The following is a 22,665-nucleotide window of genomic DNA, read 5'->3' on the forward strand; positions in this document are numbered from 1 at the left end:
GTCACTGCCCGCCTGGGGTGGGTCCATGCTGTGGGCTTCCCTGTCTAACCCCTGGGGGTGGGCACAGCTCCCTGGCAGGCTCTCCTGCATCTGTCTGTGTGGGGGGCACAGAGGACTGAGACTGTGCCCGCCCCAGAGGCGCAGGACCTAGAGCTCCCCATCAGGTGCGCGAGGCCCTACAGAGCGCCCAGTGAGCACAGAGGGAGCTGGCAGTGACTGGGCAGGGAGAGCCAGTGCAGTGGCCAGACTAAAGGGTTGGTTGCAGCCTCCCAGGGCAGAGGAGATGTGTGGACGGACGGTCAGGAGTGGGCGAAGGAGCCGGTGGGAAGACTGGCCAGCCCCCAGCCCTGGGCCGGAGCCTCCCTATCAGGGGCACCTCAGGGTTAGGGGAATCCACCCAGTGCCCCCACTCCATTCCCTTCAGCAGGTCCCTGTGACACAGTCAGAAAAGAGATTCTGAAGTTAGCAGGGGTCTGTGACGAAAATGAGACTTGGGACCATTCAGCCTTTACCCACAGCTGTAAAACCACAGAGGAAGTCCTGTGCTGCCCAGGGTTTCTGAGGAGCACCCAACAGCTCCCTCCCCCAGGTGCCTGGGCTGGGTGCACACGACAGACAGACGAAGAGCTCTGAGCCCCGAGCCCCCTCCCTCGGGCAGGGCCCCTGCGGCGCTCACCTCGGATGCTGTGCCAGGAGGGGCCCGGGAACCAGGGCAGCAGCAGCAGGAACAGCAGGTAGACCAGCGAGAGCGCATTGGAGCGGACCAGGCAGGCTGCAGGGGAGACGGTGGTTAGCACGGTGCTCGCAGGGGCCGGCCGGCCCGTGCCCCACCCCCCACACCATCCCCTGGACGAAGCCCCTGAACACTACTCCCCGACACCACCCCATAACATCGGCCCCCTCTGTGCTGTGCCCGTCGCCCTGCGAGGCTGCTCACCTCCCTGTACGGACAGACCGCCCCGTCCAGTGCAGGGCGCGTCACCTGTCACCTGGCACTCACACACTGTCACCCTGTGTCGGGACAACGTGCCACATACCACCTGTCACTCAGAGCATGTCCGTGCCACACTGTGTGTGTGGACAACACGTGACACGCCCCACCACTCAGCACACGCACTCCATCACTCGGTCCTCCTCAGTCTGCTCACCAGCGTTGCATGTTAGGGACTGTTCCCAACAGAAACGTGAGGCTCTGGTGATGCCAGTGCATCTCAGGCACACGCCACAGAGCCCGGCCCGTCCTCCTGTGGGCAAGCATGGAGGTGGCAACTGATCTTCCTAACTGGCTTTTTCTCCTTTTAAAATTTTTATATTTTTAATTAACCTACAGCACAACTGAATTTTGGGGTCCAGCTCTCTGAGCCTTCACGTGTGTACAGCCATGGGGACTGTCCCCCACCCTCCCCAGAGGCAGGGAGCCGCCTCTGCAGCGGCCCTGCCCCTACGGCTGGACCAGTCTCAGCGGCTGTGCCTTCCCCAGCATGTGACGCGTCACACGAGGGAACTGCCCAGCGCGGAGCGTTGGGCCGACTCCTGCCTCTGCCTCTGTACCATCGGCTGGTTCCTGCCTTTCCTCTTGTTAACCTGACAACGTGTCTGTCCACCCCATGGGCACCTTGCTGAGTCTCACCCTCACGCTATCTTGACAAAGTGCAGCAGGTGGCTGGGGGAACCTCCTTGGCCCCCCAGGAATCGAGAGTTACCAGGAGATAAGGGGGAGATGCTGCATGTTTGAAGCAGGTCTCATCACAGGAACTGGGGCCCACTCAGCCTTTCCTGGGGTGCCCGAGAGGTGCTGCACACTGCCCACGGGGGCCAGCAGACATGGGCACCATTGGTGAGGCCACCAGGGTTGCTGGTCCCTCGGGCCGCTCTGCTCCCCCACTGCCACTGACAGCGAGCAGGCCCAGCCCCACCCCCCGCCCCAGACCAGGAGGACAGCACAGAACTTGGCAGGCGCCAGTACCCTCCATGAACCTGTGTCCTCCTTGACAGCCCAGATGTCTATGACTGAGCAGGGGAACCTGACCCCTCTCCTTCCCACCCGGGGAGGCGACAGGGCCAGGTGCAGTGTACTAAAAATAAGCTGGGGCCAGGTCATCTCCCCCAGGAGCCGAATCGACCAGAATAACAGGCCTCTAGGGAGAGGCCTCTGCACCCCACCCTCACGTTCCAAGCACAGGGGGGCTCCCTGGGGGTGTGGCCCAGGCCCTGCCTGCCCCATGGTCTCCAGCTGCCCCGATCACAGGGGCCTTCCTGGGGGCTCCGGAGGCAGGAGCGTCTGAACCACGCCGAGGGCCGTGCCTCTGCAGAGGCGGCAGAACAAGCTGGCAATGGAGGCTTCCCCTCCTGCGCTAGAAAGCTTGGTTCTTGAGGCCCCTGCAGTTAGGACGAGGCTGTAGCTGCCCCACCCCAGAGGCGGGGACAAAGGAGGAACTCCTCGAAGACCTCAGACTGCTGAAATCCCAGCAGCCCGCCTGCCAACATGCACCCCCACGCCCAGGGCCCTGGCTGCTGGCGGCGGCACCACACTTCTGCTTGCCCCCAGTCCTTGCCGGGTTTGGGGCCCCCAGGACACCTTTCAGAGGGAGCACAGCCTGGCTTGCACCCCTCCCTCCTCGACCCCCACCTTCACCAGAGCCCGCAGGACCGAGTCTCTCGCCCAAACTGGGCACTCAGGCGTTTCACAGGAAGTGAGAGGGGACGGTGGCGAGAGGAGCCCAAGCTCCCTCAGCAGAGAGGCTGAGTCGGAGACAGAGCCGTAGCCTGCACACCCAGGCCATCCCTCGTCCCCGCCCAGCTGCCCTGTGGTCGGCTGGCTGGCTCTTCAGGGCCGCGGCTGCCTCTGTGCAGTGGGGAGAGAACCCCCTGCCCAAAGGGTCATCGGGAGGTTCAACTGGACCACACGTGTGAGGTGCCCAGTGCAGGGCTGAGATGCCTGCTGGGTTTTGCTCCTTTCTGCCGACGGCTCGACTGAGCCTCTTCTCTCACCCCAGAAACATGGGGACCCAGAGGAACCTCGCGGCCGGCGCTGCTGTCTCAAGCTCTGGTGACCCGCCCGCTTTCCTGGACACTGCCGCACATCCCGCTCCCTGGGGGGCTGCCCCTGAAGTTAAGATGCCACCTCCTTCCATTACTCACGCTAGCTACAGTGATCAGTGCGATGCTAAAGCTAAAGTTTTTCAATAATTATACATTTTCATTTTAAAAAAATCAATCTGCTCTGGCCCCAGAGGCAGCAAGGAAGGGCACTTACAGAAGAGGCTTCTAGAGTCTCCGCTCCCAGTGCTGCACTCTGCAGGCCCGGGCCCTGCCACCCCCACCGCAGTGCCGGCTCCCACCCTGTCCCCGGGGGTCTGTGCCGGCCTGGGGAGAGCTTCCCCAGCCAGGGGGCACCCACCCAGCCACCCACCTATCCACCCACCTACCTCCAGCCATCCGCCCACCATCTATCTAATCTTTCCTCCACCTACCCACCTCCCCACCCGAGTAACTCTCCCCTGAGGACCTGCTCTGCAGGCCCCTGCCCTGCGGCACTCACGCTCTGATCTGCCAGGGGCACCAGATACCGAGCAGGCACACACGCACCGAGGGTGGCAGTCAGAGCCAGTGACAGGGCACCTGGAGGGAAGCGGGCACCAGGGGAGCCCCTGGAGGCAGAGGCGCAGCTCCTGAGGAGGAGGGACAGGTCCCTGCCTCCAGAGGGCTCCTGCGGTCTCCCGGCCTGGCCGAGTAAGAGACCCTAAGGCTGGGGCGGGGTTGTAGAGATGGCTGCGGCTTCAGTTTAGGGCGATGGCGAAGTGCTGTGGTGGACGTGCTGATGGCGGCGCGATACTGAGAACACACTTAACGCCACTGAACCGCACCCCCACAAAGGGTTGAGATGGTACATTTTATGTTATGGGTGTTTCACCACAATTAAACAAATAGCCCCTGAAATCAGGGAAGGACTTCAGAAGCCCTGCTTGGGGCAGCGGCTGGCCCAAGCCCGGCCTCTGCTGCCAGCGCAGCCCTGGGCAGGCCGCCCTCCTCCCCGCCCCCAGGCCAAGCCGGAGGAAAAGAATCTCTGAGAAGCGATGTCTGCCAAAAGCGGGAGATGGAGATGACGAGTCCGAGCGAGCAGGGTCAGAGGGGAGTGTGTGGAAAGCACTGTGAGCAGACTGCACGGGGCCCGGCAGCCCTGGCAGCCCTGGCAGCCCGACGCAGGGTGCCAGGGCTGCTGCCCCCACCCCCGACTCCACCTGGGCCTAGCACTGGGCCTGCCTCGGTGTGGGTAGCAATGCCCCAGCAGAATCATTCATTCTTTCACTCATTCATTCCCCACAGAGCTGAACCGGCCTCGGAAGTCACCGTCAGCGCTCTGGGAGCACGTTGCCCAGTCAGACCAAGGGCGGTGCTGCTCTGGGAGGTGAGGGTCTCCACCCACACAGATGAGGGAAACCGGCTCTGGCCCTCCAAGGGCCCCCCCGGGATGTCTTGGAGCGCAGCCTGCCCAAGCCCTGCTGCCTCACCAGAGCATGCCAGGTCGGCCCAAAGAGAGGCTGTGACAGAGGCCAGCCCTGGCTGGCTGGCCTCCCTGACTCCATCTTCTGCCATCAGCCACTGCCAGGAAGCTAGCCCTGGGCGGGCAAGGGGCTCCCGGACAGCCCCAGACACTGGTCTGTGGGATGTGAGCTGCGAAAGCTGGCCGCTGGCCCCAGCCTGCAGAGCAGGCAGGGGAGCGGGCGAAGAGCAGGCGCTGGCTTGTGTTCCCATCCTGTTGCCCTTCCCCCACATTAGGGCCTGCGGACAGGGCAAGAGGCCAGCCAGCAGAGCAAGAGTGACCTCGGGCCAGCACGGGGAGCAGAGGCAAAACTGGCCTCAATAGCAGAACCTTGGCCAACTCTCTATAAACTCCCCTATTGTTCAGACGAGGAAACAGCTGCTCTCAGGGAGGGCCTCGGTGGCGGTGGTGTGGCCAGGCCTGGGCTCCACAGCCAGGGTTTTCACGACACTCTGTGTCCGTCCACTGAGGGTCACTGGTCTAAGGGCCAGGAATCTGGCTTCAGCGTGGCTGCGCCTATCAAGGAGGCCTAGGACATCAGAGCAGGCTGCTCGGAGGAGGGTGGCATTGCTTTCCAACCTTGAAGTCAGGCTAAGGCTCAGGGAAGGCTGCAGGACTCTGTCAGCCCCAGCCCCAGGCTCCAACAGAGAAAGAAGAACTCGGCTGGGGAGGGGGTGGGGGCCAGAGACATCAGAGAAGTGGGGACAGGGCCTGTCCTGCCCAGACAGCTCCCCACCTCCCCTTCAGGAGCTGCCAGCGGCCAGGATGGTGACCTCATGGGAAAATATGCCTTTTCCTGAGCCAGAAACAATAGGATAGAGGTGGGAGGAGAGAGAAAGCCACCCTGGGCAGGAAAGGGCCCCTTTACCCCCATGAGCACAAGCTCAACCCTCCCAGACCTCCATCCAGCAGGCAAATACTTGTCCAGTAGATGAGGAAGCTGAGGCCTAGAGAGGGGACAGATGGCCCCCTGGTCTCAGCTGGTGCCAGGCAGGGAGGGGAAGTGGGGCAGGGCTAGGGAAAGTCACAACTATCCCGGACCGCTCAGCCAGGAAGGACGTTCTATGCAGAGGGCTGTGCAGCCACAGCCACGGCCAGAAGGAAGAATGGAGGCTGCCGGGGGGACATGGACATCCGAGACCCCAGACCACGAGTAGCTCCTGGGACAGCCCCCCAGAGTCTGGGGCCTATGCCTCAGTGGAAGAGACTGCCGGGCCTGGAAACCCACTGGAATCCCCCCGCCCAGTCCTACCCAAGCTTGAGCAGGGCCACCCTCCTCTGAACCTCGGTTTCCACATCTGAGAAGTGGAGGAGCCACACAGCCTCGAGGGCTCCGGCAGGGTGGGCGGGCACCTCACCCAGGCTGCTCATGGGGTCTTCCCATTGACGCTCTGAGGGGGGGCATTTTTAGTGCCATGTGCAGGGAGGCTCCAGGACACAGACCCAGCAGCCTGAGCACAGCAGCAGCCCTGTCCTGCAGTCCCCCCCGGGGGGGGGGGGGCAGTGGCCCCGGAAATGATGGCCGGAGCTGCCAATGTTCCAGGGGACGGCGGCGAGGCCTGGGCGAGGGGCAGACACACACGCCATGGCCCTCGCGGTCACGGTCCCCACACACCTGTGGGGAGCACTACTGTTACTTGGAGTTTGCAGGTGAGGAAACTGAGAGAGACCCAGGGACTGGGGCTGACACTGCCCTGGAAATGGTGTGGGTCTCTGTGGCCCGAGTGCAGAAGGACTGGGACAAGGGTCATCCCCAGGCCAGGGTGCAGTGGCTGCCAAACTGGCCCACAGACCGGTAAGGAGGGTTGGTCCAGGACTAGCAGGGGGCAGCTGGTGAGCAGGGGACCTGGTCAGCAGGCCCAGCATAGGAAACCAGGACCAGGGCACAGCTGCCCACCCTCCCACCTGGCTAGGGGGACAACCAGGCCCTCCAGAGGCAGCAGGGCCATGGCACAGGGAGGGAGGGAGTCGAGGGGGGCAGAGGGAGGATCCAAGGGCTGCTGCCCATCACCCAGCCGCTTCCTCGGCTCCCACTTCCCACCGTGCTCCTGTGGGAGTGGGGCACCAAGGGCCTGGGCCGGCCCTCTGGGTCAAGAGAAAAGGGCCCACGGCCAAGGGTTAAGTAGTCAGGAGGAGGTTCTGTAAGGAGGGGGCTTAGTGGCACACAGCCATGCCAGGGACCAGAACACATCACAGCCTTCCTCTGGGCCGTGGCTTCCTCATCTTGAAACAGGGCTGGCGTCTGTGCTCTGGTGGTTCTGCCCAGCTCTGCAGGAGGCGGGGCCTCTCTGTGCCTCAGTCCCTCAGCTGTTAAGTGGAATCATAGCCTTCTCCGCTCAGGGCTGCAGCAGAGAGGGCCTGGCGTGCAGTCGGGGGAACTGACGCAGGCCCGCTGCTGAGGCGCCGCCAGACGCCGAGCCACAGACACTCCTCTGTGCAACTGCTACTCTGCCTGTGTGAGACTGACCCGGAAACCCAAACGGTGGCTGGTGCATGCGGACTAGAAAAGGCCCAGCGCTCTGGCCGGTGGCTCAGCTGGTTGGAGCGTCATCCCACACTCCAAAGGTTGCAGGTTCCATTCCTGGTCAGGGCACTTTCGGGAGGCAATCAAACGATGAGTCTCCCTTTTCTCCCTCTATCTCCCCCTGCCCTCCCTTCCTCTCTCTAAAAATCAATAGAGAAATCCTTGTGTGAGGATTAAAGACAAAAGAGGCCCAGAAAGATCAGCGCCAAGCTGATGTCAGTGTTCACACTGTGCAGCAGGGTCCTTGGCTGTACCTGTGAGGTTTTCCGTTTTACAAGGAGAACATTCTCATGCCTCACTGGGGTTGTTAGCAAGTGGACGGAGGGGGTAGGGGGCAGGAGAGGAACTGGGGAAATGTACCACAGAGGGTGGGGTTGCACAGCCCAGCCTCTCCTCTCACAGAAGGGGCCAGAGGATGGGGGACATGAGTCACTGCGGCTCCAGAGGGCTGTGGTAGCAGCAGAGGACTGGACCCAGGACCTCCTGACTAGGCACGGCACCTTGCAAGCCTTCCTTCTACCACCAAACCAGGCGAAGGCTCTTCAGAGGCCAAGCAGACCCAAGATGGGAGGCTAGGGTCGCCCAGAAAGAAGATGACAGTGGTCAGGAGCCAGAGCAAGCTGCTGGGGGTGAGGGTCCTGGTGCCCAGCCCCTCCCCCAGGCTTGCTGCATCTCCTGAGTTCCCTCCTTCTGCCTTATTTGGCTGGGAGGAGAGACCCATAAACACTTCCCAGCTAGTTTCTGCCAACAGGCAGGCAGGGCAAGGAGAAGAGAAAGAGGGAAGACAGATGTGGCAGAGGGGACACTGGGCAGTGACTGGCTGTCCCCTGCCCTCCCCTGGAGCTGCCCAGGGAGCTGGGCCTTATACTCTCACAGTTGCCCTCACAGCACCCAGGCAGTCACACCTGCCATGTCCCCAGGCAAGGTACAAAAACTGGGCCCAGACCAAAAGGTGACCCAGAACTTAGGGCAACCCCACCTTTCTGGAAGAAGAGAGCGGGTGAGGTCAGCCTACGGCCCCGTGGGCGGTCGGGTATCCCTCACCCTTCAGGACAAGAAGGGCGGTCAGGGTCAGCATGAGCAGGGGGGCCTGGCATCTCAGAACTCGGGGCTTGAAGGGACTCTTCAAGAGCACGCAGACTGTGGAGGGTGGGCAGGGGAGCCAAGGGGGCCTGGCCCGCCCAGACCCCCCACCTACCCTCTGTGCCCACAGCCCAGCAAAGCTGGCCGGTCTGCTGAGACACCCACCCCCTCAGCCCTCGCCCTTCCAATCCCGCTCCTTACCCTCGGTGACCCACTTTGCAGCACATGCCCACCCAAGCCTACATTCATGAGGGTCCTTGCCTTCTCTGTCCCCATGGCAACTGCAGATGGGCCACACACCGGCATTCTTGGGGCCTTAACTCCCACAGCTGGCTGGACAGTCACTGGGGTGGGACCCTGTGTGGCATTCCCACCTCCCTGCCCATCCCAGCCCCACAGGACAAGGGGCGTCGGGAGAAACAAGGGCAGCATCAAAGGCACACCCCTCTTCAGAGCACGGTGCGCAACTGAGCACGAAGAGGGGTGGTTTCCATGGCGCTTCACAGTTTACAAAGCTCTAAAAACTCAGACCTTCCTGGTGTGGCCCGCGGCAGAAAAGGGTTCTGTCTGCCCGGAGCCGACAGAGGATGAGGGTGAAGGAGCCCCGTGGCGGGGGGGTGGGGCAGTCAGGGCAGAGGGAAGGGCCCTCAGCAGCCAAGGGACCCTGTGTTATCTACTTGGAGCTGGGCCACAAAGCCTGGGCGCCGTGGTTCGGGTTTAATTAGCACCGTGTCTAGGTTAATGTGTATGGTGTCTGGGGCACTTGGTTTTATGGCTCACCTGGCCCATACAGGACAAGCGGAGGATGGCCGCCCCCCCCACCCCCCAAGCCTGCTCTAGCTCTGTGAGGCCACGATGAGTGCCCGGGGCCTAGGGGGCCACAGTACCCACCACAGGCCCCACTCGGTCTCCGTAGGCTGGGAAAGCACCTGCGGCCACAGTCAGTCCCGGCTGCTGGTGAACCGCCTGTTCAGAGGGGGGGCAGGGGCAAGGGGAGTTGCTGACAGAGGACGGTGCAAGGGAAAAAGAGACAACATGGGTGATAGGAGGGGCTGGCCACCTCCCCAGGAGCCCAGTGGACAGCACGAGGCCAGCACTTTGCAGGACCGGTGCCGAGAGGCCAGCAGGTAGGCGCTGTGCCTGTGACAGCCCAGAAAGCAGGCAGGGAGGCACCTTCAACAGCCCACCAGCCACGACCCTGCCAGCATCGCCCGGGAGACTCCCACACGAGCGCAGGCTGTGCTCATCTCACAGAGGAGCAGGCTGCAGCTGGGAGGAGATGGCTCACAGGTGCGGCAGCTGGAGCCGGGGCACTTGAACACCTGAGCCCCAGTTCTCAGCCAGCACTGCCTTGCCTGAGGGGCCCGGGCTGGGTGACGTTTGCTGACAGGGGCTGCTCTCGGGGCACAGGTGTCCCAAGCCAGGTGTCCACCTGTGGTCGCCTCCCTTCCCCACAGCAGGCAGACAGGCAGGCGCCCTCTGCACAGGGGAACAAGGAGGGGACCTTTGTACCCCTCAAGTCTGCTCAGACCCCCTCCATACCACTGCCGGGAGCCCCTCTTCCCTGCCTGGGAAACATTCTCCTCACACCAGACCCACGCCCCTCTCCTGGGACCCTCCCCACTGCCAGCACTCCTCCCCGCAAACAGGGACGACCATGGCCACAGCCCACTGGGGGAAGAGCAGTATTTTTTATGTGCCTGGTTCCCCTGAAGGGTCAGCAATGGCTGCCTTGACGCAGCCGGATTCCACAGCAGGGGCGGGGCCCAAATTCCACAGGGAGGGACCTCCCTGCAGAGATGACCCCTGCCCCGCCCCCCAAGCCTCCCAGAGCAGGGGGTCAGGGTAGGCAGGTGGGGCGGGACAGGGGCAGGGCCGGGCAGGCTCTTATCTGCCCGGATATCTCTGCAGCTGACACAGGTAAACAGGCCAGAGGCAGGGCCCCCAGGGAGTAGTTTATGGACAGGGAGGGGGTGGCGGCCCCTGTGTGTGGTGGCCCTGCCTCTGCGTAGGCTGTGGTTCCGAACGGGCCACAGCTGGGGCCTGTGTGGGGGGCCACATTGACAGTGTGACTCAGTCAGCCTCCCTAACGGGGTCCCCAAGGCCAGCCACCAGCACAAGGAGCCCTCCGGCCACATGAGGGAGGTGGGAAGCTGATGCCTCCACCTCTCCAAGTGGGTCAGCCCTGCTCAGGGCCTCAGCCTGATCCCAGGTCACTGCCCCGCCACAGCCCTGCCACTGAGAAATCTCCGGGGACAGGCAGGACCCCCTCTAACCTCAGGAAAAGGGGCTCCCTTCTGAACTGTACCCCCAGACAATGAAGGGCAGGCCGTGTGCATGGTGACTCTCACTAGGTCATACAGGGTCCCCACCGCACCCCGTGAGAGTGGCCCGGCCTGACCCTGGGCTCTGTGCCAGCAGGGGGCTCCTCTTGCGCCATTCGCCAGAGCGATAGCAGGTGGCCTCGTCACAAGGGTGCCCATCTGGGAGGGGTGCAGCCAGAAGCAGACTCGGTGACAGGACCGTTGGTGCTCTCCTCCTATGAGGTTGCAGCAGGGCATAGCCCCTTGGGGTAGGTGGGGCCTTGCTGGCGGTGAGGGTGGGGACAGAGGTGTGCAAATGGCTCCTCCGTGCGAGAGGCCAAGGCTGGGAAAGGCCCAAGGCTGGCTGACAGCAGGGCCGACCGTGAGCTGAGCTGGCCCCAGGCCCCAGGCCCCAGGCGAGTACCTGCTTCTCCTCTCTGACCTTCCTTCTCTCGTAGAAAGTAGAGACGGCAATTCTGGCTCCGCCCTCCCCAGGTGACTGTGAAGATCCAATGAGATAGGTAGGCGTGTGCTCCTCAGGGGCTAGTGGGGGGCTCTCTAGAGAAAAGAGACAGGGGGAGAAGAGGGAGATAGAGAAAGAGGAACGGTGGGGAGGGGTTGGAGGTGGTGCGAAGTGGGGGAGGGGTGAGTGAGCTGCGCTCAGGAGTGCATCACTGTAAAACCCTGGATCCTGGAGCATGTGGAGGAAGCGGCTTCAACCGTCCCTCACACTATCTGTCTGACCCCATGGTGCAGAGGCCTCTGGGACCACGCTGATTAGCACAGAGAGGGATTGGCATTAGGCTCTAGGTAAACAAAGCTCCATGACCTGAAGCCACTCTCATACCACCACCTACCCCCGAATTCCAGGCTAAATTGCATGACTAAGTTCCTACAGAGGTGGCCCATTCCACCACATGGGATTTCTACAGGGGCGGTGCCACCGGCTGCACCTGAAATAATGGGCACGATGAGGCCATGCTATGCAGAGGACTCTCCGGAGAGGACACAGGCCTCTCACCAGGCTTCACCCCTCCTCCTCCAGGCCACAAGCCCGGGCCACCTGGATCCCCTCACACAGACAGAGCCCCCCAGCACTGGCCACCAGACAGGGCCTCTTCAGCCCTCAATAGTAACCCTACTCGAGCCATCAGGGGCCTGGGGCCAGGGTGGCCACCCGCTCCTCCTCACAGAGGACGAGGGTGAGAGATCACCCACATCCAGCTCAGAAGCTGGCTGCCACTCGGGAGCATGGAAGCTGTGAGTTAGGATGAGGGCCCTAGATAGCATCTGCCTCAGGCCCCAGATAACGAGCACACACGGACCAGTCCGTGTGTGTTAGGTGTGTCAGAAACTCAGTAATGCAAACAGATGGGGCCCAAGCTGGGGAATCCACAAAGGAACACCCAGGGTAGAGGCCCTGGGGTAGAAATGCACTGGAGCTGTCAGGGGACTCAGAGAGGGCAGGGGGCAAGCAGAGCGGCAGGACAGGCTGTGACACATGGCATAGGCCATATGTAGTATCGGTCTCCATCACAGGAGACTGGGCCCTCCCACAGTCCCCTTCAGCCAGCAGGCCATGCCGCTTTCCCAACAAGTTCTTCACTGTGACAAATTTGGTGTGACCCACTTCATAGAGCTGTGGTCATCAAAGTGGGTTCCCAGGCCACACCATTAGTACACCCAGGGATTTGGTGGCAATGCAGACTCTCAGGCTCCCCAGCCCTGTGGGGGCGAGCCTGCGATCTTGTTGTGACGCCCAAGGAGACATGGAGAACCCTACCGAGGGACGATGACCTCAGGAGCTGGAAGGACATGGGTGCATATTTCTTCCAGCTCAGAAGGAACAAGCAACCAATTATTCATCACAATCTATTTGCCACAACCTGTCTTTTGATGGGGTGTCCAACCTGACAGTGTGCCCTGGGCCTCCCTGGAAGGACAAAAACCCTGTCTGGTTGTGTGGTAGGGGACACCTGTCCTTCAGCCCTCTTGTGCTGTCTTCGCACTGGCCCGCCTCTCCCCAGAGTGGAGACTCGTCCTCCTTAAGGACAGCCCACAGCAGCCAGGCCCAGAAGCAGTGGGGCCTCCAAAGAGCTCCTGGGCCACCTGCCCAAACGGGGGGCCCACCCCAGGCAGAGCTGGCCCCCAAGTCTCCTCTTCAGCTCAAGAAACAGGACACAAGGTTGGGGTGCTGACTTAGAGTCCCACCCTGTGACTCAGCAGGCCCCAGCACCCCAAGTCCCTTGGCCTGTCCGGTATGGCAGGCCCTGTTCCCTAAGGCCCTTAACAACACCTAGGGAGGAATGCCACCTGGCTGCTTCCTGCTGGCAGGTGGGGGCAGGGTCACTGGCTCTTGAGAGCAGCCTGGCCCGGTAGGAGAGCAGGGCCACAGGCCCCTTCAGAGCCCTGACCTGCCAGGGCGAGGGAGCTGGGTGAGGAAGGTGTCTCTGTCTGGCTGTTAGGAAGGGGCTCTCACCACCCATGCACACTTCAGCAGGAGACTCAGCCTGCCTGCCTCGTGCCCTGGTTTCCCCTTTGGTCAAACAGGACACTTGCCCTTTGACCATTGTGCTCCCAGCAGACGCACACCCCAGCACAACTCCAGTTCCCAGGAGGCACCCCACAAACGTGTGACTGAGAGGGCACCTTGCGGAGGCAGGTGTGAGGACCAGCTGACGTGCCATCTGAGTGTCCTTGGAGAACCTGACGTGCTATTTCCATTCTGGATGAGGGCACGGGGTCAGGGGACTTGCCTAAAAGCTTGGAGGTGTGACCAGAGATGTCCTGTGTAGATCAGGTCGGGGTCCGTGTCTTCTTAGAGCAGCAGGTTGGGTGCCTTTGTAACGGCGCGGCCTGGGTGTGGCGGATCATTGTACATGTCAACTTGGGCGCCGCGTTCAGTCAAACATGTCTGTGTTTGCTGTGAAGGCATGTTTTAGTTGGGATTAACATTTCAATCTGTCCACTCTGAGTGAAGCAGGTGACCCTGCCCAAGGTGGGTTGGCCACAATCAGGAAGAAAGCCTTAGAAACAAAGACTGAGTGGCCCTGGCGACAAAGGAAAACTCCAGGAGGCTGCCTTGTAGAATTTCGACCCAAGAGTATCAATTGTTGCCTAGATTTCCAGCCTGCTGGGCTGTCCTACATATTTCAGACTTGCCAACCCCACAACTGTGTGAGCCAGTTCCTGACAGTGAATGTGCCCAGCTGCTGTGGCTCAGTGGATTGAGTGCCGGCCTGTGAACCAAAGGTTGCTGGTTCGATTCCCAGTCAGGTCACATGCCTGGGTTTTGGGCTAGGTCCCTAGTAGGTGGTGTGAGAAGCAACCACACATTGATGTTTCTCTCCCTCTCTTTAAAAATCAATCAATCAATCAATCATCTCCTCTCTGTCTCATGCAGGTATAGGTGTGTGTACACATGTATAAATATATAAGTATGTATTATATCTTATTAAGATGTCATATCTATCTGTACCCTCCTGGTTCTGTTTCTCTGGAAAACCCTGGTTGATCCAGCTGACCTGGAGGTCCTGCACTGTGAACACCAGCCTGGTCCACCCATCTCTGAAGTTCAGGTGGCTGCTCTGATGGGGTGCTGGGGGCCTCACGTGTTCTCTGGAAATTCAACAAGCTCATGAAGTGACCAAGGGAAAAATCAACACAGTCTGCTCATAACAAGCAGCCTGGCCCCACCCCCAGGAAGCCAGCCCTTGGAACAGGGGCCCAGCCCTTGCTGCTCCGAGCATCCAGGGGCATGGCCTGTGCAGGCCTGGCAAGACGGAACTGGACTCCGTCAGGCCAGAGGTGGGCCTCAGTTTCCCTTCTGCAAGAAAGGTCACGGACCAGCTGTACAACATGCACTTTCCTTTTCTTTGTTTTCAGAAGTTTTTTTTTAGATGCAGGGAATTACAAAGAGTAATAAGCACTGAGTCCCTCTCCTCCTGGTACCATCCTTCTGTCTCGTAAGATTCTCCACCTAATGTACCTTTTACCAAAGGAAACTCCACTGATTACGCTGGAGTTCCCTTTGCCCATCTCCCCACAGTTCCTCTCCCCTCCACTAGAAGAGAGCACTCATGAATTTTGAGATGATCTTCCGGAACAGAGCCACTTCTGATCTCTGGAATTCCACCCGGGTTCATTTCTACGGGGCATTCCGGCCTGTGTCTGTGACCTCTCTGGGGCCTCAGCAAGCGCTGGCCTTCCTGAGCCAGGCCCTGTGCCACCAAAGAGGTGCCAACCTCGCCGAGGTTCCTGTGGGCCCCTCTTGGTCACTCCCAATGGTTGAGAGACTGGAACACAGAGGCCCCAGCCGGCTGCCCGGCGAAGTCCTGCTGAGTGGAGCAGAGGCCTGGACAGCTCGGGATGAGAGCGGAAGTGGGGCAGGTCCTGTCCTTCTGCATAAGCTGGCCACAGGGCTTTCCCCCCTCTTAAATCAGCTTTGACACTCCCGGAGACATGAAGCCCAGGCCTGCTGAGAAGTGGCTGAGGGGGCAGCCAGCTTCGCTGGAAAGCATATTCCCCTCCCTCATCTCTCTCATACCCTTGAAAGTGTAATGCCGTCAGCTCTCAGCCAGGCAAGGCGCAGCGCACTCACAGGAGGGGCCCTGCTGGAGGGAGGCCCCACTGCTATCTGCTCATGAGGGACTGTGCTTGGGGAAGGAAGGTCCCCACAGGTCACAAGCCAAGGCCACACAGCCAGTGAGTGACAGAGCCAGGCTGGACCAGCCTGCTCTGAGCTGGATCTTTAACTGTGGGGCCATCCCCTTCATAGGACACAGAGCGAAGAGGGCATCCAGGGGATTCAACAGCTCTCCTCGTTGGCAGGACAAAACCCAAACTCCCTCACTCAACACCCCGCCCCCACCAGCCTTCCCAAACATGCCTGTGTCTTCCCGGCAACTGGACTCTTTCCTAAAGCGCCATGCAGCTCCCATACACAGGTCCCCACCCCGAGTACATGGGCCAGGCATGCCCCTCACCCCGCCTAGCTCTCCACCACCTCCTTAATTCAATGGACCCTCCAGACTGAGACTTGCCAAGGGGACTCACGAACCCCTAAGTTCTGGGTTGTCTTGGGGGTGTCCTCCTGGGGGGAGGGGCCAAGGTGCCTGCTAGCTCCCACAGGCCGTCATCACCCAAGCATCAGTCCAGCACCGCAGATGTCCAGACAGGGCCAGCACAGAGTCCCCCCTTCTGGCACGGCGGCTTTCGGAGTTGCCGGTGGGCCCTGCAGCCTCTCGGCACACAGCCTCCTGGGCCCTCAGACAGAACCACCGTGGGCGGGCTGGCTCCTGGGGATGGAGTGAGCTCCGCAGATGAGAGGAGAGGCTGCTTAAGCAGCCACTTAAGAGCAGAGAGCAGCATTCCCCGCAGCCTGAGGGAGGCAGTGGGTGGGGACAGGGCAATCCCAGCTAAAGCTATACATTCAGTTCCTGGAAAAAGAGGAGTGAGAGAAAAGGCCGACACAGCCATCTCACCCACCACATCCTGTTTTTATGGAAAACTAATCTAATTCCTAACGGCAAAGCAAGCAGCAGACATCCTCAGGGGTCCCAAGAGGCCATGATGAACGGGACCCGAGAGGTAGGAGGGCTCCCATGGTCCAGCGGGGCAGAGCCAGCTGCCCGCCCCGCCCGCCCCACCGGCACTCAGAGCCCCCACCCCAGGGAGGCCGGCGATCAATGGCCTCTGCTCAGCAGCAAGGACTGGGCAGGCTCTCGTCTACACACCCCAGTCTCAGCTGCCCCCGCTCCCGACAGGCCCTGTCCCTCTGGGACGTTGCCCACGACGGCAGGTCAGAAAGCACCAGAGAGGCCACCAGTCTTGACGACATGTTTCTGAGCTTGGTGGCCTAGTGGCTGCAGGACTTGGGTTCTGGAGTCAGAATAGCCTTGGCTAGAGGCCTGGCCCCACTTCTGTGGGATGTCTGACTGCTCTGAGCCTCAGTTTCCTCATCTGCAGTATAGGAATGCCAACCCCGTCCACCTCCAAGGCGCCAAGGGTCATGTCTGTAGAGAGCGGGGGCACGTCGGTGGTATTAGAGTTGATTCTTATTGGTACGTATCAGTGTTGTTTTCTCTATTAACATGCAGAGCATTCTCTGTCCCCGACCTGGGGCTGAGCCTGTGCTCAGTCCTGGAGGCTAAAGCCTGCACTCAAAAGGGTCATGACCCAAAGTCACACAGCCTGGCACTGGAGTTGGGGCCCGAGCCCACCTTCCCCTCCCTGCCCCCTGCCCACAGACACCCTGCCAGACCCCTTCTCCTGTGTGGCAGGGACGAGCCTTTGGAAACTTGCAGGCCCCAGTCAGCACTAGGAGAGAGGGGAGGGCGGCAGTGCCAAGCCCCACCCCAGGCCTGCGCCATGTTCCCAGAGTCTCTGCAAACCAGGGCCAGGACAGGTGGCTCCTGTGCGCCTCCCCTAGCTGCTGCAGCCAATAGCGGGAAGCCCGTGAGAGACAGAGAGCAGGAGGGCCAGGTGAGCCCAAGACAGGGGCCAGGGAGGCCCGGCGTCGCCTGCACCCATGCGGCGCCCAGCAGGCTACAGACACCGGCTCCTGACAGCTCCCCGCGTTGTCCCTCTCACCTGGGGCAGTTCTGAATGCCAGGTACAGCCCCCACCTTCATGCAGACATGCTCACTGGCACTAGCCCCACTGGCCGGGCTCCCTCCCCACCCCCTCTGCCAGCCAAATGTGACGATTCCATCCTCATAGGCTTGCCTGAGCAGGTCCTGTGGACCCTGAGTGGGCACAGACAGCCCGCAGGGACAGCGTGACACCTATTCCTAGCGAGCGGCTCCCCAGTCCTCTGTGCCCTGACCCAAATGCACAGCCACCCTCCTGTGACCGGCCGCCTGGGCCCCAGAGCTGACTCCTGGCTCCTGTCCTTTCCAGCTGTGAAACTTAGAACTGGCTTAACCTCTTCAAGATGTGACCTTTGTCCCTGTAACACAGCTGACTCAGTGGCTTCCCCAAAAGGCCACAGGAAGACTTCATGGAAGAACAAGACGGGAAGCCGAGAGGAGGGCTTGCCCTCAGCACTCAGCCAGGGGCCCAGAGACAGTGGGGGGCCTCCGGGGGTCCTACAGGGCACCCTGTCTTGTTCTTTCCATCAGCCAATGCCCAACCCTGTCCTGGAGCAGGGAGCTGCCTCGTGAGCTCACCCTTTGCCCTGGAGCTTCCCGGCCAGAGCCGGTGATGTTCCCCAGGGTGTGGAGCCAGGTGTCTTTCCTCGAGGGGGGCAGAGAAGACAGTCCCACGGCCGCCAACACTCTAAGGGGCCGGAGAGGTGGCTGTCAGAGCCAGGGCTCGGGTCATGGGCCAGGATGAGCTTGCTTGAACTGGGGAGGACCTTCCGCCAGCAGCCCACAAAGTCGGGCCACTCAGTGCCTTCGCCGCTGTCCTGTCGGAGCAGCCAGCAGCCTGTGACTCAGCAAGACCCAGCAGACTCCACTGTTCCTGCCCGAGCAGGCCTCAAGTTGGGTGTCGTCCCCCACCAGCCCCTGCCTTGGCGGCAGGATGTCACCAAGCTGCTGGATAACTCTGTGCCTCAGATTCTTCCCTGGTGAGGCCACTGACGTGCCCAAGGGCTCCTTGGTCACAGTGCACGGTATGCAGCTGCGTCCTGGCCAGGCTCCGTGATGACGTGGGAGGCAGCCCTGCTGGTCCGGAGAGGTGGGTGACTAAGAGGCTGGTCATCACATTTTCAGCAAAGGCAGTGGGGGCGTGGGAGAGGCAGCATTAGCCCCACCTCTCACACAGGTGAGCTTCACAAGGTATTTCTTCTACCCACAGCACCTGGTGGGTGTGCCCAGGGCCACGAGGCCAAGCAGAGCAGACACTAATCTTACAAGTAGACATTAAAACAACTTGGCCTTGGAGAGACCCCACGGGTGGAAGGGTGGCTGCTGGTGCCAGGTGCCTGGAGAGCAGGCTCTGCTCCGGAAGGCCTGCCTGCGTGGCCAGTGGGCAGCCGTGTCCCACCTGTACAGGTGAGCCCTTAAAGGCCCAGGGACGCTGAGTGACTTGCCCCAGGGCACCCGGCAGAAGAGAGGAGAACTTGGAGCTCGGCCTGCATGAGAGGAGAAGAAAGAAGGTGGGCTTGGGAGCCTTTCCGTCTTGTCGCCTCTGCTCGTGGGCACCCGCGCCACCCAGCAGGCAGAGGACAGCACATGGCCTCCTCAACCACTGGTTCGGAGACGCTCCCTGCCCTGCCGCGCCTGGCGTGCAGACCAGACATACTCAGGCTCGAACCCCAGCGTGGCCAAACCCTGCAGTGCCCCAGTGACGGCTGCAGGGTTTTAGACAGTTGCCCCAAGAGTGCCTCTGTGGCGCGTGGATTATTTTGAGCTAAAGGCAAGTGAGACCCTGGAGGCACAACAGAAACTTCAGTTCCCCCCTAACTGCTTAGAATAATTCAAATTAGGGGCCTTGCCGTAACAGATTATCAGAGGTAATTTTTTTTTATCAATCAGCAGGGCAAATGTCTACAAACTGCCCCTCTGCTCTCAGCACCCTACAGTGACCTCCCTTCCCTCCGAAGCCCCAAGGTGCCTGGCCTCATCCTTCGCTCAGAATGCCGTACGCACCTCGTTTTCCCCTCTGTCTCCGAACCTGTTATATATGTGGGGTCTCTGACTCTCTCAGTACAATATGCAGGTTCCCGTACACACTGCCTCATTAAATGTGGCTCTTTTCTCTTGTTAACCTGTCTCATGTTGATTTAATCACTAGACCAGCTGAAAGAACCTAGGAGTATAGAAAAGTTTCTTTCTCTCCCCGTCCAAGATGAGGCAGAAGTCTGGGTCACCTGGGGTCCCAAGGCCACCCCAGTGGGCCCCCACTCTCTATTGGTGCACAGAGCAGGGGGGACAGAGCAAAGACCCACAGCACTCCAAAACCCGATGCCCTGGGGTGGTTCTGGCTGCAGACTTGACTCCTCGCCTGCCTGGCTGCCAGCATGACCACTCCAGCACAGGCGAGACCCGAGTCTAGCACCTCTGTATCCACGGACTGACACCTCTAGTCTGTGGTGAGAGCTGGGTGACAGCAGCAGAAACCCGGGCCCTCAGCACAGTGGCAAGTGAGGAAGCTACTTCTGCACCCATTGCTGGGTGCCTAGCACAGCCACGGGGTCTCTATGGCTGGCCACTGGCAGGAGCTGCCACTAAGAACATAGCACAATGAAGAAACCAGCCTCTAGTTGCAAGTAACCAGCCTCTGAAGAGACGCTAGGGCCCGAGTGCCCCAGAGGCTGGCTCACACCCCCAGGCCCCTTGCTCCCAGGCAGGCCCCATTCCAGGGGGAGGGGGAGCAAAGAAGCACAGCTCCAGGCTTTCTCCCAGGAGACGGCTCCAGTGACCTGTCACCTCCTCCACCTCTGAGGGCTGACCTTCAGCAGCTCCTGTCCATGATCTTAGAGTTACCCTGTGCAAAGGCTGAGCCCCTGAGGCTGCCCTGTCTGAGAAGTGTCACAAGCAGCACTGTCCCCCACCAGGGGCCACTTTGTCTCAAAAGCCTGAGCCCTCCTGCACAGGGCCCTGCCCCACAGGCACGGCACTGCCACGCAAATGCTGGCCCAGGCTCCCAGCCCCGGGGAGGCCTGGAAGCGTCTCTCAGGCTCTGGGATGTGAAGCGGCCTGTCCAGCCCAGGAGCCTCTCCAGCCTCCTCAGGAGGCAGCAGTTAATCACTCCGCCATCTCCTCCTCCACTCCAGCCCCGCAGGGTCAGGGTCTCCTCCCCGTGTGTCTCCTCGATTCAGACAGGGCCTTCAAAGGAGCACATCTCCCTTGGGTCCTTGCAAAGAACTCTGGGGTTCCAGGCTTCATCCCTTGTTCTCCAGGACAGGGACCTGAGGCAGAGGAGGGGACAGAGTGGGATAGCACAGTGGTCCAACAGCGGAGAGCTAAGAGGGACACCTGAATGGGGAACCACGGGAAGCGAGGTTTACCCACCCAGTTTGGGGGCCAGGGAGGAGACAGGGTGGGAGAAGAGGGGCCTTGCTCTGGGAAGGGGGTGAGTGGGTGGAAGTCAGGCGGGAGGCCAGACTCTGGTGAGTGGAGCAGACTCCCTCCGTGTGTGGCCTCCCGAAAGCCTAGGTTTTGTTTATTCGGTATACGCCAGGCCTCACTCTGGAAGCACTGAGACACTGGCCCCTTCCCGCGACCCGAACTGGAGGGTCTCCACCTGCAACCCCCCGGGATGCAAAGCAACAAGGGCAAGAGTCGGCGGGTGGTGGGTGGGCACCGCCTCTGCCGGAGGGAAGAGAGCCGGCGTCCCGCGGCTTCCGTAGGCACGAGACACACGGACAGAGAGACCTTAGCTCACCACCCACCCTCCAGGTCCAGGATCTGTGCAGACTGACCTCCAGGCCAGATAACACTCTATACTTTGCTTTTGTGCTAATCTCATCCTCACGAGGTCCCTTAGGTGCCCTCTTTCAGGATGAGAAAGAGGCAGGAGAGGTTGTCGCTAAGGTCGCAGAGCAAACTTGGTCAGGCGCGGGATCACACAGCCAGTCCCTGGGAAAAAGAGGCTGTTGCCCTGAAGGTCGCCTCAGCCTCTGCCCCTGGCCCCACAGGGGGCCTCAAGCCACAGCCCCTGGCTCGCCCACACCCCCTGCGAGTCCTCCACATCCCTCCGGGACTGACAAACCCCCGCTCCTGATCTTTGGAGATTAGGGTGCAGCCCGGCCACCTTTCCCCAGCTGGGCAGATCTGCACTCACTGATAGGTCTGGGCTGCAGCTCCAGCAGCGAGATAGGAAGTGCCCCCAGGCAGGCTCGGAGCTAGTGGAGCTGGTCTGCACAGCAGAAAGCTGCCTCAAGCAATGAGCCTATCACAGTCCCTGCCTCTGTCTGGTTGCCACCTCACCGGGCCTGACTAAGCCATAATAATCAGCAAGGACTTGAATGAGGCCAAGGGGAGCCACCAAGACCCCACCCAGGCACTGGTCTCTGGGAAGCAGGTGGGTGCCTCTCCACACAAAGCAGAGGAGAAATAGGTGTGTTTGCTGTGCTACTGGCTCTTGGGAGGATAGGAGGAAGCAGGAGCCACAGTGCCAATCCCAGGGAGGCGTGGCCGTCCTGGACAAGGACGGGCCCCAAGAACCCACATGGCAGCTCATTTCCTAGAGAGACACTGGAGAGTGACAGGGCTGCACAGGGCTCCATGGAGGATCAAACGAGACAGGACCCCCCCAGGGCCAAGTGGAGGCACACTCACCAAACACCCGAGTGCAGTGTCTGCTTGGGAGTTTTTCCTGAGGGGTAACAGGAGAAGGAAACATGACCAGCACCCACAGACGGCCACTGCACCCCTGGGGACCTCAGGAGATGGTGTGCCAGGAGCCCCAGATGTCACTTTGCAGAGACTGAAAGGAATCCACTTCATCCAACAGGCGGCCCAGGGGGGGCGTGCTTAAGAGTCAGAGCTCCTGCCATGCCACAACACCCAGGATGAGGGTGAGTGAGTGAGGGATGGTCCCCACAGACAGCAGAACAAAGACCCTGGGAGGGGCTCTGAGAGCTGAGGGTAAGGGACAGACACAGGGCACAGGTGAAGGCGAGAAGCAGGAAGCTCGGGAGGGGACCGGCCCCACCGTAGTGGCTGGCCCACCTGTCAGGAAACTCGGAGAGGCCTCCCCGTGCCCGGGGCCCAGCCGCAGCTGCCCTCCCAGTGCTCTGGCATGGGGAGCCGGCCACCTAAACAAAGCGTGCGACGAGCTAACGGGACTTGCAGTTAACACACCTGCCTTTCTAGAGACACCATTCAGAAAATGATTCGAATCAGTAAGCCACAGGTGGGGAAAATACAGGATTGGCCAAAAGTAGTTACAGTTGTTCATATGGAAAATAATACAATTACTAAATAATACAATAAACTGTATTTTGTGTACTCACAACTGGAGACCTACGTTTGCCTGAACTGTCTTTGCAGCATATAGCTGATAAAGACCTAAAACCGCCCTGGCTGGCATAGCTCAGTGGATTGAGCACGGGCTGTGAACCAAAGTGTCCCAGGTTCGATTCCCAGCCAGGGTACATTCCTGGGTTGCAGGCCATAACCCCCAGCAACCGCACATTGATGTTTCTCTCTCTTTCTCTCTCTCTCCCTCCCTTCCCTCTCTAAAAATAATAAAATCTTAAAAAAAAAGACCTAAAACCTAGAATCCATAAAGAACTCCCTTAAGTCAGGTATAAAAAGACA

General features: G+C 60.6%; 1 protein-coding gene across 2 annotated transcripts in view; it reads right to left on the reverse strand.

Annotated features, from left to right (window-relative positions):
- Positions 1-22,665, reverse strand: part of PIEZO1 (piezo type mechanosensitive ion channel component 1) — a 64,404-nt gene that overhangs the window by 32,677 nt on the left and 9,062 nt on the right. For both annotated transcript variants that reach the window (XM_036012394.1, XM_036012393.1), the window contains exon 2: positions 677-772. In XM_036012394.1, coding sequence (XP_035868287.1) covers positions 677-772 — 96 coding nt within the window. The remainder of the gene's footprint in view (positions 1-676; positions 773-22,665) is intronic.

The sequence above is a fragment of the Phyllostomus discolor genome, chromosome 12 (assembly GCF_004126475.2).
Source record: "Phyllostomus discolor isolate MPI-MPIP mPhyDis1 chromosome 12, mPhyDis1.pri.v3, whole genome shotgun sequence".
NCBI classification, from domain to species: Eukaryota; Metazoa; Chordata; class Mammalia; order Chiroptera; family Phyllostomidae; genus Phyllostomus; species Phyllostomus discolor.